Source organism: Sebastes fasciatus, chromosome 14 (assembly GCF_043250625.1).
Source record: "Sebastes fasciatus isolate fSebFas1 chromosome 14, fSebFas1.pri, whole genome shotgun sequence".
Lineage (NCBI taxonomy): Eukaryota > Metazoa > Chordata > Actinopteri > Perciformes > Sebastidae > Sebastes > Sebastes fasciatus.
The window spans coordinates 12544266-12557751 of record NC_133808.1 but is presented as its reverse complement, the minus strand read 5'-3'; the positions used below and the strand labels follow the sequence as shown (position 1 = coordinate 12557751).

Here is a 13486-nt window from a genome sequence, read left to right as displayed (position 1 = left end):
CTGTGAATGAAGATGTTGTAAAATGTGCAGGATGTGATAAGTTGAAGGAGGAAACTGCTAGTCAGAAAAAGTGACTTTGTGCTCTTTATGGCAGAAATAATCAACTGTTCGGCACAGTCAAAAAGTCGCAATGAAAGGATTAAAATAATTGTAAGATCAGCTGAGAAGTACCTTGAAGTAAATGGGTTACAATGGGAAACAGTTAGAGACATTCTGAATGAAGATACACAATCCGCACAAACATGGGCTGGATCCTCTTAATGGTGCTAATTCTGCTACAATGGAATGCGAGAAGCTTAATAGCAAATGGACAGGAGTTTAAGAAGTACATTGATAAATTACAAAATAAACCGAATGTAATATGTATACAAGAGACATGGTTGAAACCACAGTGGGATTTTGTTGTAAAGGGATATTCTGTAGTTAGAAGGGATAGGCAATAGTAAGGAAAACAATAAGAACCCAAAAACGCACATTTTGGAGGCAATATTGTAGCAGTATAGGAAGAGAAGTACAGCTTTCAGATGTCTGGGGCATGATCAGGAGAATGGGTGGAATCAGAAGGAGTTATAAATTACCAGTGATGAATAATGGGGATCAAATGGCTGTCAGCAACCTAGAAAAGGCTGAACTTCTGGCGCAAACATTCAGGAAAGTTCACAGCTCCGACAACCTAACAGATGAGGCCAGGCGCTGTAGAAATAGAGTTTTATTGGAGAAATCTAAAATATTAGAGAAAAAAGAGACATCAGAAGATCCAATAGACCTGCCTTTTAGTAGGTTAGAGCAATAACTTGTGCACGTCAGACCACACCTGGTAAAGATGGCGTATGCTATAAAATGTTAGAGAACATGGCAGATAACACTCTGGTCACTGTTTTAAGACTGTATAACAGAGTTTGGGAAACTGGACAACTTCCTTCAGTGTGGAAACAAGCCGTAATAGTGCCTATTCTAAAACCAGGGAAAGACCCATCAGATCCATATAGTTACAGACCTATTGCCCTAACCTCTCATTTATGTAAAATTATGGAGCGAATGGTTACAGAGAGATTAACATATTTCCTGGAAAGTAAAGCTCTTTTATCTCCACATCAAAGTGGGTTCCGTAGGGGTCGCAATACTATGGACTCTGTCTTATGCTTAGAGTCAGACATCAGGAAAGCACAGACCAACAAAGAAGTAGTATAAGCTATCTTCTTTGATGTGGAAAAAGCATATGATATGCTCTGGAAAGAAGGGTTACTCATTAAATTGAATTCATTGGGAATTGGTGGTAGAGCATATAATTGGGTGAAGGACTTTTTATTTGACAGGAAAATACAGGTAAGAGTAGATGCAGAATATTCAAATGAATATACAGTAGATAATGGAACTCCACAAAGTAGTGTATGTAGTCCGTTATTATTCAATATAATGATCAATGATATATTTTCTCAGGTTGAGCAAAATATAGGAAAGTCTATGTACGCGGATGACGGAGCTCTTTGGATAAGAGGCCGCAATGTATCATTTGTTAATAAGAAAATGCAAGCTGCAATAGCTGAGGTGGAGAAATGGGCAAACAAATGGGGATTCAAGTTATCAGTAGCAAAAACACAAGTTATTTGTTTCTTAAAACGGCGTAAAATCGCACCCATTTCCCTAAAACTGTATGATCAACCTCTGGAGCAAGTCAAAGCTGTTCGATTTCTGGGGATTTGGTTTGATGAAAAGCTCACATGGAACATTCATTTAGATAAAATCAGGAGCAAATGTAAAAAAGTCATCAATATACTGCGTTGTTTGACAGGACAGGAGTGGGGAGCAAGTAGAGCATCTTTACAACATATATACTGGGCTCTCATGAGATCTGTCCTTGACTATGGGTGTGTAGCTTACATGTCAGCAGCAGAATCAAACCTCAAGAAATGAGATGTACTGCAAGCTCAGGCTTTGAGAATCATTAGTGGATCATTCAGAACATCTCCGGTATCAGCAATGCAAGTGGAAGTGGGAGAAATGCCCCTACGGATTAGAAGAATAAAATTAATGCTGGCATACTGGGTTAATCTTCAGGGGCATTATGAAACTCACCCTACCAAAAGTGTTTTGATAGACTGCTGGGAACATAATGAAACAAACTTCATAAGCTTTGGGTGGGTAGGTGATGCAAAGGCAGAAAACATAGGGTTATGTCAATTCCAATATTGCTCTACAGTTTCAGTTTCCTCCATTCCTCCCTGGTTATTCCCCTTACCAAATGTTGACCTCAATATACAGCAGGAATTGAAGGAGAAGTCAAAGTAAATTCCAGCATGGCGCATAGTCCAGAATTATTTGGATCAGCACTTCTCAGACTCCGTGTTCTTATTTACAGATGGTTCCAAAGATCCTGAGACAGGGTGTGCAGGTGCAGCAGTTTATATCCCGGTGAGTGAGACATACATCAAGAAACGAGTATCAAATTATGTGTCAGTATATACTACAGAAATATTGGCAATATTATTGGCCCTGCAGTGGATAGAGGAGAGGGAAATAAAAAACACCGTTATTGCATCTGACAGTTTTTCAGCACTCACAAGCATAGGATCTGGTAGATCATCAGTCAGAACGGATTTAATTAATGAAATATTTCTCATTATGTATAGGATGGAAATAAAAGGCACAGGTACACGATTCATATGGGTTCCTGCTCATGTTGGTGTGGAAGGAAATGAGCAGGTAGACATTCTGGCCAAACAAACACTAAGAATTAAGAATATAGAATTACAAATTCCATTAAGTAAAGCTGAGGCTAAACCATTCATCAAGAACTATGCACAAAAAGTATGGCAGGAGTATTGGGATGATCAGGAAACTGGAAGGCATATGTACAATATACAGAAACAGGTTGGAGCAGGGAGAAAGGTGGGCTGGAAAAGAAGGGAAGAAAATATCATCACTCGACTAAGAATCGGACATACAGGTCTTAATCAAACATTATATCGAATAGGCAAACACCCAACTGGGAAATGTACACACTGTAACCAGCCAGAAACTGTTGAACACGTACTGATACACTGCAGTAATTACACTATCCAGAGGAATCACCTTTTTCAGACACTAAGGAAGGCAAAACATCACGACTTTTCAGTGTCAGGTCTATTGGGGAATAAAGCAGATAATATATACAGTGAAATTATTCAGTTTTTGAGAAAAACTGATTTAGTTAAAAGAATCTAGAGTTTTCATTATCATTTTTTATTTATTTAATTTTTTTTTATTTCTATTTTGTTTCTGCACAATCTTCTGTTCCACACTCCAGTCCAGATGGTGGCGGTAATGCACCTCTAAGATGGTTTGCCAACCGCCAATAAACACCAAAGAAGAAGAAGTAGTAACGGGATTGTTTCGCGGGACAAATAGTTGTACTCCTCTCTGGCTTTGAAGCTACACATTGAGTGTGTCCTTCATGACACCATATAGTCCTGTGTCTGTGCTGCTTCTCGGTGCAGTGTTTGGTGCGCAGAAATGACGACTTGGAGAGGGCTGCACTTTAACACTTTTATAACCTAAACACTGCAGAGATATCTGAGGAAGGCCACACACATACTTGCTCACAGGTACAGTGATTTCTCTCTCTAACACACCTTGTTGTGTGTTTCCGGTGTTACGGTTTATCAGGCGACCCTGTTAACTGGCGACTTTCAGCCGGATGAGTCTGTGGTTGTCGTAGTTACTGCAGCCGTTGAAAGCAGGAAGAGAATACGTAGCTGTCCTCGTGAATGCCTCTTTGTTTACTATTTCATTACAATGTTTAAACATACCGGATTGGTCTTTGGAGCTTTGGAGTCTTGTTTGTGGAAACGTGTCCGCTATATTCTGCTCGCGTTTGAAACGTTGCTTGTTATGATGAATATGTTGAAACCAGGAAGAGCAGCGTCGCGCTTCCTGTAAGCTAATACAAGTTTCTAAATACACATATTCGTCTTTGGAGCTTGTTGTAGTAAACATTTGTCACGTAGAAGAACTCTTCATCCCTTTTTAAGAAAAAAAAAATGAATAAAAATGTCAGGTTTTACGGGATTTGAACTCATACCAAAATCACAGCTTGTGTGACAGACGGAAGTTTCCTCCAGTGCGCCACCAGCACTGAGGTGCTCACAGGTGAATGTCATATTCATCTCAAATATCATCCGCTAAATAGTCACTCTGAGACGCAGAAGGCAGCCAGATTAACTTGTGACCACACTGTCCGTGTACTTCAGACCATCTGATTTACAACACAGTGTCTGTTTATGTTGTTGTATTCACGTGGAAACATTGAAGTTTGAAGATCTCGCATCAGCTGCACCATAAAGAAAATGTTTTCAAACCAAAAAGGCACTGGATTGAGAATTGACCCAGACAACAACACAGAAGTCAAACACTCAAGTTATTTTTTATTTAGGAGAGGCAAACAAATTTCACTTGTAGCCAATCAATTTCTGTTTAGCCACAGGCTACTACACTATCATATTTTTATGGTAAATTTGGTGAAGCTTTTCACCTACGGACCAAAGCATCACATTGTGGCAAAAACATTGTACATTTCTACTGTACTGTAGCACAGCTTTAGGAACTTAATTTGAGTATTTCTGTTTATTCTTCTACTTCACCACATTTCAGAGGTATGACTGTACTTTAATACTCCACTACATTTATCTGAAAGCTGTTAGTCACTAGCTACTCATTAGATTTAACATACAAAACAATTATTTTATGCATTTTAATTAATTAACTGCAACATTAAAATGCTACTTTATGCATCTTTAATAATAATACATGATTATGAAACTGTGAAAGACGTCATTTTGCATAAGAATTACTTTAAAATAATACTGTACTAAAGTGCATTTTTTAATTCAGGACTATGACTGGTTATGGAGTATTTTTAAACGGTGGTATTACTAAAGTAAAGGATCTGAGAATTTTCATCTTTGGTAGACATCTTTGTAAATAAATACACTTTTAATGTGTTCTGCATGGGACACTTTAAAACAGTTAGTCCCACATCTGATAAAAGATTTATTTCTTTCACTGGATGATGGCTGAATACCAAGAAGCTGATCTAATATTAACTTGTGACTCCGATTAGTAACTCCTCCCATTCATTCCATTCCCTTTCTGATGTCCTTCTTTCTGCTCAAAGGTTGTTGGCAGCTGATCATCGTTGGTTCCACGCTGTGAGAAGAAGAGCCGCCGGCAAACACAACACCTCTTCTTTATCACACTCAGCTACAGGTAGGTGTTATCTTGTGAAATATGTGTAGAGCTGCAACGATTAATCGATTAGCTGTCAACTATTGAATTAGTCACCAACTATTTTTATAATCAATTAATCGGTTTGATTTTTGGTTTTGAATTTTTCGAGAAAAAAAAGGCAAAATTCACTGATTCCAGCTACTAAAATATTTATAAATAATATATATATATATATATAATATAAAATATTTACTGGTTTCTTTACTCCTCTATGACAGTAAATATAAATATCTTTGTGTTGTGGACAAAACAAAACATTTGTGGACGTAATCTTGGGCTTTGGGAAACAATGATTGACTTTTTTAGCCATTTTTCTCGCCATTTTCTAGACCAAACATGTAATTGATTAATTGAGAAAATAATAATCAGATTAATCAATGAAGGAAATAATTGTTAGTTGCTGCCCTAAATATGTGTGTCTGTGTTATTTAAGTTCACTGACTTGAACAACAAGCAAAGCTCACCTCAACTTTCTATAGGCTAACCGTGACATAGGGGAAATGTTATCTCTAGTTTACCAATTTACTAGAGGAGTAGATGACTAATTAAAGTGTAGTGTGTAGTGACAGTAAAGGTTACTGTCAGGACAGCAGTGTTTTGTTCTTATGGGACTAAAGTCTTTTTCTCCTAAGGGACCATAATGAGTAAGAAGCTGCTGGTGGATGTAGACTGTGGGGTGGACGATGCTCAGGCCATCATGTTGGCGCTGGCCGCCCCCAACGTGGAGCTCCTGGGCATCACCTGTGTGCACGGAAACACCACAGTGGAGAACGTGTGTAAGAACATACTGCGAGTTCTGCAAGCCTGCAATAAACTGGAGGTGGGTGCAGCACCGTTGTTCTGTACAGTGTAGTTATCTTATGATCTCGACGTGATTCACTGATGGATATTGTGTCTTTAATGCGTTTTGTGTTAGAGGAATTTAATGGCGTCATGTGTGCTGCTGATACAAATTCCCAACAATAAGTTGTTGTTTGCCATGCCACATGACCCGAGGCAGGAACTGGTAAAATGTACACAACCAGTATGAGGTCAGTTAGGTTGAGAGGACAAGTTGCATGTCAGTATTACACGACTGCATTTTAATACCAAAAGAAATGGGAAGTGTTCTCTGGTTTTGGCTAGGAGCTCTGAGAAAGGAAACAAAACCAAACATCCTACATGATATTATTATTATATTATATTAAACACAATCACTGCTTATAATATATAGTGTTACACATAAAGCGTCCTGTCTGTAATAAGGTTACATAAATGTCATAAATGGACAGAAATCCATTTGGAAGCTGTGTAATAATAATAATAATAATAACTGCAGTATAAATGTTTGTTTCATCAGGTGTGCTCTTCTTTCTTTTTGTCATGTGCCAGATTTCAGTGTTTAAAGGAGCAGCTAAGCCGATCCTTGGGAACAACATTGATGCGGGACACTTCCATGGGCAGGACGGACTGGGAGACGCTCCGGATCCCGACGCTCCCGGTCTGGACCTGGTTCAGAAGGAGGGCGCTGTGTCAGCCATGATCAGGATTGTCAATGAGAACCCAGGAGAGGTGGGAGACAGCAGTGGACAGTGTCTGTCCATCTGTGATCAGTTCTGTTTTTTTGAATGGAAATGCCCACTAAGCCGTTAGCAAAAAGCAGTGACGTAGGTTTCCAAAGTAAGTTAATCAGTAAGGTTATGAATAATGTGAACGCTAGCGCTAGCTGAGTCAAAGTTAGCTGTGTTAAGTTGGAAATAATTGAAAGGGTTAGTTTGGATTATTTGAAGAGGGGTTGTATGTATACTCCTGTGTTCTGCGCGGTAAAATTACTGCTTTTGTGAATGAAGTCTGGTGACTTTAAAGAGAGAGATATAATGGATTCAGTTCCCCGTCGGAAAGGGCTGCGAGGTGAAGTGAGGTTAATGTCCAGCTGTCAAACGAGGACAGATATTGGTTAATGTGCAGCACAGCTGAAAACATGAGTTGAGTTATCTTTGTACAAAACGGAATTTAATTTAAACATTATCAGCCATTCGTTTTCAATACAATTTTAACTGTTTTTTTTATGTTTGTCACTAATGGAAAACGCAGCTTATAAACCCACCAGAGGCCTGTACTACGAAGCAGGATTTGGGGTTGGCGGTTTAAGTCATCAGTTTAAGTGTACGCTACATTTTGAATATTTTCACCGCTTTACCTCGCCATCAGACAGCACTTTCCGACAGGGGACTCATGCCGTTGTCTTCAAGACCAGAGCATACCAGACTCCATTCACAAAAACAGTAATTTTACCTCAAGGAACACGGGAGATTTCAAACTAACGTGGCGTCCACACAGCAGTACATTGCTTTGCTTCCGTACCGGTACTCCTGTCTGCTTCTCCAAACTGGGAGCATGCCGACCGCCATCTAAGTTACTGTATGTAACATTAATACACTGGCTGTATATACTGTACATGTAGCAGCGTCATCATGCAGGAAACCTACGTCAGGTCACGTGGGAACATTTTTTTTTAGAAGAGCTTGGAAAAATAGCATTTTGACACTAAAACATACATACTTTGACCAAAATTTGAATGTTAGGATTTGAATACATAAGGAACACCACTGTGAAGCTACATGATATAAGAATGTCAAAAAACTCAAAAATAATGGACCCGCCCGTTTAACGTCTTGGTTTATTCCTCAGGTATGTCTGGTTGCCACGGCGCCCCTCACCAACTTGGCCCTCGCTGTGAGGATTGATCCGTCTCTACCGAGCAAACTGCGGGGGCTCTACATCATGGGAGGCAACACTGAATGTCAGTTAAATCATGAACTTGAAGTAAACAGTGGTGAAGGTCACACAGTATTAGAGGGCTAGACAAAATAATTGCACCTCTAATTAGCACAGAAATGACTCTGTTGTCTCTTGTTTCATATGTCTGTTGGGTTGCAACTTCCCCAATGGGAGAATTTTCCCCTGTTTTAAAAACCAAATATCTTTTGGACTGTTGGTTGGACAAAACAAGCAAGTCAACATTTTCTTTCTGCAGCCCCAACTGTGACCTCAGTGTTTGTAATCAAATTACTTTAGCATTCAAATCCTTGTCTATCAAGTGTTCTCATTATTCTGTCTACACCCTGTCATGGTGGAGTTCAGTGAGTCATTTTTCTGTGGTTTGCTCCTATAGCTCGAGGAAACGTTACAGTTTGTAGCGAGTTCAATTTCTGTGCCGATCCAGAGGCTGCGTACATTGTGCTGAACGACTACCAGTGTCCCACCTACTTGGCCTGCTGGGAGTTTACCTGCTACAGCAAGCTATCCTGGGTAAGGCTCCCTTCTACACATTGTAACATATACTGTAGATTCCTAAGACTAACTCACATTTCTCCCGGTGTTGACAGGAGTTTTGCGACACCTGGTTGGCGCAGGACACCGATAAAGCTCGCTTCATGGCACGGATCTTCCGCCACAGCTACGAGGCGTCACGAAGCGACCGCTCCGAGAAGGAGTTTTTCAACGGCACAGGTTTCATTTCGTGTGACTCGTACGCCATGGCAGCCGCCGTGGACGATTCCTTCATCACAGAATGCGACCATTATCCAGTCAGTGTGGAGCTGACGGGCACACACACCAGAGGCATGATGGTAGTAGATACTTTGGGTTTACTGAAGAAGACTCACAAGGCTTTTGTCATGAAGAAGATAGATATTGAGAAGTTCAAGCAGATGATGATGGCTGCTTTAAAATAACTAGGGCTGTCCTCGACCAAAGGAATTCTTAGTTAACTCATAGCACCACTTTAAATCTTGTGTTTACCAGAGATATGCGCACACGTTTTTGAAAATAAGTCATGTATAAAAAAAATTGCTAACTTAGTAGACTAATGACCGGACCACACTGGATGCATGAGCAGCGCGTGTGCGTCACGGAAACCTTTGTGGTTTTTACTTCGCCGCCCATGTTAGCAGTGTGGCTCAGGCAGGGCTACGTGTCAGCTACGTCTCTTCTAGACATACGAGGTCTTGCCTATTATTTCCACGTGCCATTCACAGCAACAATAGACAGTGAAAATGATCTTTTGACAGTATATTGACATCATACCAGCAACACTTCTACAGTTTCAATGTCTATATCTGTAGAATATGTCACAGACATGAAAAAAAGGTAATTATATAAGGGATAATGTACAGCGAGCCGGGCATTGTTGTGAAATAAACCCCGACAGGGAGATGCTGCATCTCAACACGAAGCGAAGGGTCTTGCATCGCCCTGAAGGGTTTTATTTCACAACAATGACCCCGCTAGCTGTACATTATCCCGCTTATTACACGGCTACTTACTTAAGAAGTCAATAATTTGACACAAAAATTGTCCGCCAGAGTCTGACATCAGAACTGCGCCCATAGCAAAGGTCTGTTATACATAGCAATGGTCTGCTTTAAAGAAATAACAGACTGTAGAATGCTGTGATTGACCAATCAGAATCAAGTATTCATCAAAGCTGTGTAATAATAACACTACCTATTTCCATTTCAGAATAAAAGCCGTGTAGCATTTTTTCTGTGGACAGAATGTCCAGCTTTTATTCTGAAATATTTGTAGGACAGTGTTGTGGAAAATACAGTGACTTGCATGGCTACATAAATTAATAGTAGTAACGTCTATTAATTGTGATTTTTATTATTTTTCAAATAAGCACTCTTCTTAACCTTTTTCTGTCTAAAATAAATACAGTAAATGTAATGAAATGGCCATTATGAAAGGCAAACTATGTAGAAAGAAAGGGCTGGCAGTAGCAGCGCGGTGCAGAGACGCAGCAGTTCAAAGAGGTAGCCCGCCACGTGCCACTCATGCATCCAGTGTGACCCGGGTGTAAGACCAAAACGACCTTAGTCAACTAATCGACTAAAAGGGGCCCTAAAAATAACAGTCAGCTCTGAACACAGTAATTAAGCGAGAAGAAGAAGCGTACCATTAACAATGACTGATTTCTCTTTGTGTTTTTAGTAACATCATAAAAACAGTATTTTAAATGTTACTCTTGAAATAATTTTTCACCTCATTAAAATTGTAATAGAAACTTTCTTTTCATCATTTTATTCATTATTTATTTCATTACATCAAGTTTCTCATTGCAAAACACACACACACACACCGCACACTAATTCATCCAGTGACCGCTCCCGAATTTTTCCGCACTGCCCGTTGATGATGAGTTGGTAATCCTTTTGTGCGTCAGTGTGCATTGTTCTTTAATATCTGGTCGTCCTTTGCTTATATTGCAGTATTTACAGTTGCTCATCCGGTATTCGCTCAACCATATGGCAGCATCGGCGTTCCTTAGTATCCTTTCCTTCCTCTGAATCTCGACCTTGTGTCCAGCTGTCAAACGAGGACAGATGTTGGTTAGTGTGCAGCACAGCTTAAAGCATGAGTCGAGTTATCTTTGTATAAAACGGAATTTAATTTAAACATTATCAGCCATTCGTTTTCAATAAAATTCCTGTTTCGTTATGCTTCTGGTCACTTTGGGAAAACGCAGCTTACAGACATACCAGGAGAGAGGAAGATAAAACAATCTCTGTTCTCTTTACTCTTCCACCGCCCACCAGTTCTTTCAGAGCTACCATGTAATTACCGCTGACTCACCATAGACCTCTTGCACTCAAAGAAGGATGTTTGCAGGGCTTTGCAGTGGCCTTCCTTCAGACACTCGCTGGGCATCTTCCCTTCCTGACAAATTAAGAAACCAGTTAGAATACACTGGGCTCTTCCAACGAGCAAAATGTGCATTCCCTCCCACAAATGCAATCATTGAACCTGATATCATAATCAAATTGAGGTCTGTTGAAAAAAGAATTAACACGGAACAACATTTAAATCCCAGCTTGTAATGTATCTGATTTCGACTTTCATTTTTTTCTGATGCTATTAGTTGTTTTTTACATTAATAATGCTTATGAACACAGAGACAGAGAGACGGGGGCACTCGCTAACCCTGAGAGAACAGGTAGTTCTTAATATTGTTTTTAAAAGATGACACAGTTGTGGTTCATCTTATGACATCAGGCAGAGAGTGGGCCCATAATAACTGGAGGCACCTTCACCAGATTCACATCGGTCCAGTTAGGAGACCGGTGTCTGATGATCTGAGAGTTGTGGTGGGAGATGTATTTAGGAGCTAGACCATAAAGTGATTTGTAAAGAGTGAGCAATAATTTGAAATCGCTGATTTTGAAATCAATCCTGCAATCTTCGTGGTTGCCAACTGTAAGTCAAAGTCCGAAGGGTCTTTGAGCAAGTCAGTTGTTACTTAGCCCAGTGAAAACCTCAAGGATCTAGCGCAAATCTGCATACCGGTACATTTAATCCACCACGGAGTACAGCTGTTTGAATTTTGTTGAATGTTTACACTCTCAGCAGTGTATTCTGGTGACAGAGCATTAACTTAGCTCACTTGAAGCAGCAGGGGGAAGAATTGGAGCAAATTTGATTAAAAAGAGTTATTTTTATGAAACGGTCAGTATATCATGACAGTAGTGCATGAGACAGGTAATCTGAAAAAAAAACATGTGCCTATGTGTCCTCCGGTGTTCCTAATGGCATCTGCTAGATTTCACAGACTTGTGATTAGATTGGAAAACAACCAATCAGAGCTGAGCTGGAGCCTTGCTGTCTCTGAGCAGCTGTCAATCACTCGCGAACTCCGATCAAACGGTCAAACTAGGCAGCGCTGATCAAATATTAATCCATATTCTGTTACTGTAATGCCTATTGGGGCGGCAGTAGCTCAGTCCATAAGGACTTGGCTTGGGAATCGGAGGGTCGCCAGTTCAAGTCATGGACCAAGTACTGAGTGTGAACTGGTAGCTGGAGAGATGCCAGTTTGCCTCTTGGGCACTGCCGAGGTGCCCTTGAGCAAGGCACCAACTGCTCGCTCTGACCTCTCTCCATTAATGCATATGTATAGGTCCTGTTAGTGCATGTGTGTGTGTGTGTATTTCGGGCCTGTGTGTACTATGTACTGTGTAAAATAACAGAGTGGAAAAAATTTAATTTCCCCTCGGGGATCAATAAAGTGCCTTTCTTCTTCTTCTTCTTCTCACCTCAAATGTTTTTCAAAAACATCTTGTAGTGTACTGTTTAGCTGTAAAAATGGAAAGTTTGCTCCGGCTGGTGGGCGGTGCTTGGTATCTCCTCAACTTATCTCAACATGGCTGCTGAGTCACAAACTTTCTCATTTTAAAGCTAAACAGTACACTACAAGATGTTTATGACAACATTTTATGCGAGAAAGTCATTACAGTAACAGAATATTGATTCATATTTGATCAGCGCTGCCTAGTTTGACCGTTTGATCGGAGTTTGTGAGTGATTGACAGCTGCTCAGAGACGGCAAGGCTCCAGCTCGGCTCTGATTGGTTGTTTTCCGATCTAATCACAAGTCTGTGAAATCTACTGTACCAGTACTGTTTAGCTGTAAAATGAGAAAGTTTATGACCCGGCAGCCATGCTGAGATCAGTTGAGGAAATACCAAGCACCCCCCACCAGCCGGAGCACAGCCAATAGGAACGCTCTCTCTCTCAATGACCTGTGATTGGCCAAAGTCTCCCGTCACAGCCTAGATTTTCTAAAGCCTGAAAACAGCGCCATGAGGAGGTGCAGAAGTCTAGTCATCTCTCAGAACACTTGAATTACAATATGCTGAAAGGTTATGTTTTTTTTTACCCAATGATACCAAAAACATTCTGCCTACTGCAGCTTTAACTAGATAATTATTATAGTAATTTATTTAACTCCAGGCGTTTGTAGACATGTTAATATGATCCAATAGCTCGGTGCTTGTTTCACCTCTTTACTTCAGCTGTTGTGACCAGAGGACGTTCACTTACCTTCACCACGCAGTCGTGCTGCATGAGACACGCCTTGAAGTCCTCTCTGATACCGGAGCAGGCTCTGTGGTCTTCCTCTTTATCCTCGTAGTACTTCGGCATTGTGCAGACTCCTCTTTAACACCAATGTTCACTTATACATCCACTACAAAGTGCACTGACGGTGACATCAATGTTATGGAAGCTTTCGGTCACCATGTTTTTCAAACTGCATGATGGGAAAACGGAAGTGCATTGGCGGAGAGAGGTGCATGCTGGGAACGTTTGTAGTTTTTTTCAACCATGTAGGTTTTGTTTAGAAGTTTCCAAAGTAATGTTGACAAAACATCATCCATTTGTGAAAAAGTTAAAAATGAATGAA

At 40.3% G+C, this 13486-nt stretch overlaps 2 protein-coding genes across 2 annotated transcripts; one reads left to right on the top strand and one right to left on the bottom strand.

The window, feature by feature from the left end:
- The first annotated feature begins 5113 nt into the window (after positions 1–5113).
- On the top strand, positions 5114–9945 carry LOC141782478 (inosine-uridine preferring nucleoside hydrolase). Its single transcript, XM_074658893.1, has 6 exons — positions 5114–5244; positions 5898–6085; positions 6637–6816; positions 7936–8047; positions 8420–8556; positions 8634–9945. Exons 2-6 carry the CDS (start codon positions 5906–5908, stop codon positions 8979–8981), a joined length of 957 nt encoding a protein of 318 aa, XP_074514994.1. The 5' UTR covers positions 5114–5244; positions 5898–5905; the 3' UTR covers positions 8982–9945.
- A 368-nt stretch (positions 9946–10313) lies between these two features.
- On the bottom strand, positions 10314–13355 carry coa5 (cytochrome C oxidase assembly factor 5). The gene is made up of 3 exons (XM_074658894.1): positions 13126–13355; positions 10882–10965; positions 10314–10614 (listed from the first exon to the last, which is right to left on the bottom strand). Exons 1-3 carry the CDS (start codon positions 13225–13227, stop codon positions 10573–10575), a joined length of 228 nt encoding a protein of 75 aa, XP_074514995.1. The 5' UTR covers positions 13228–13355; the 3' UTR covers positions 10314–10572.
- Positions 13356–13486: the final 131 nt, after the last annotated feature.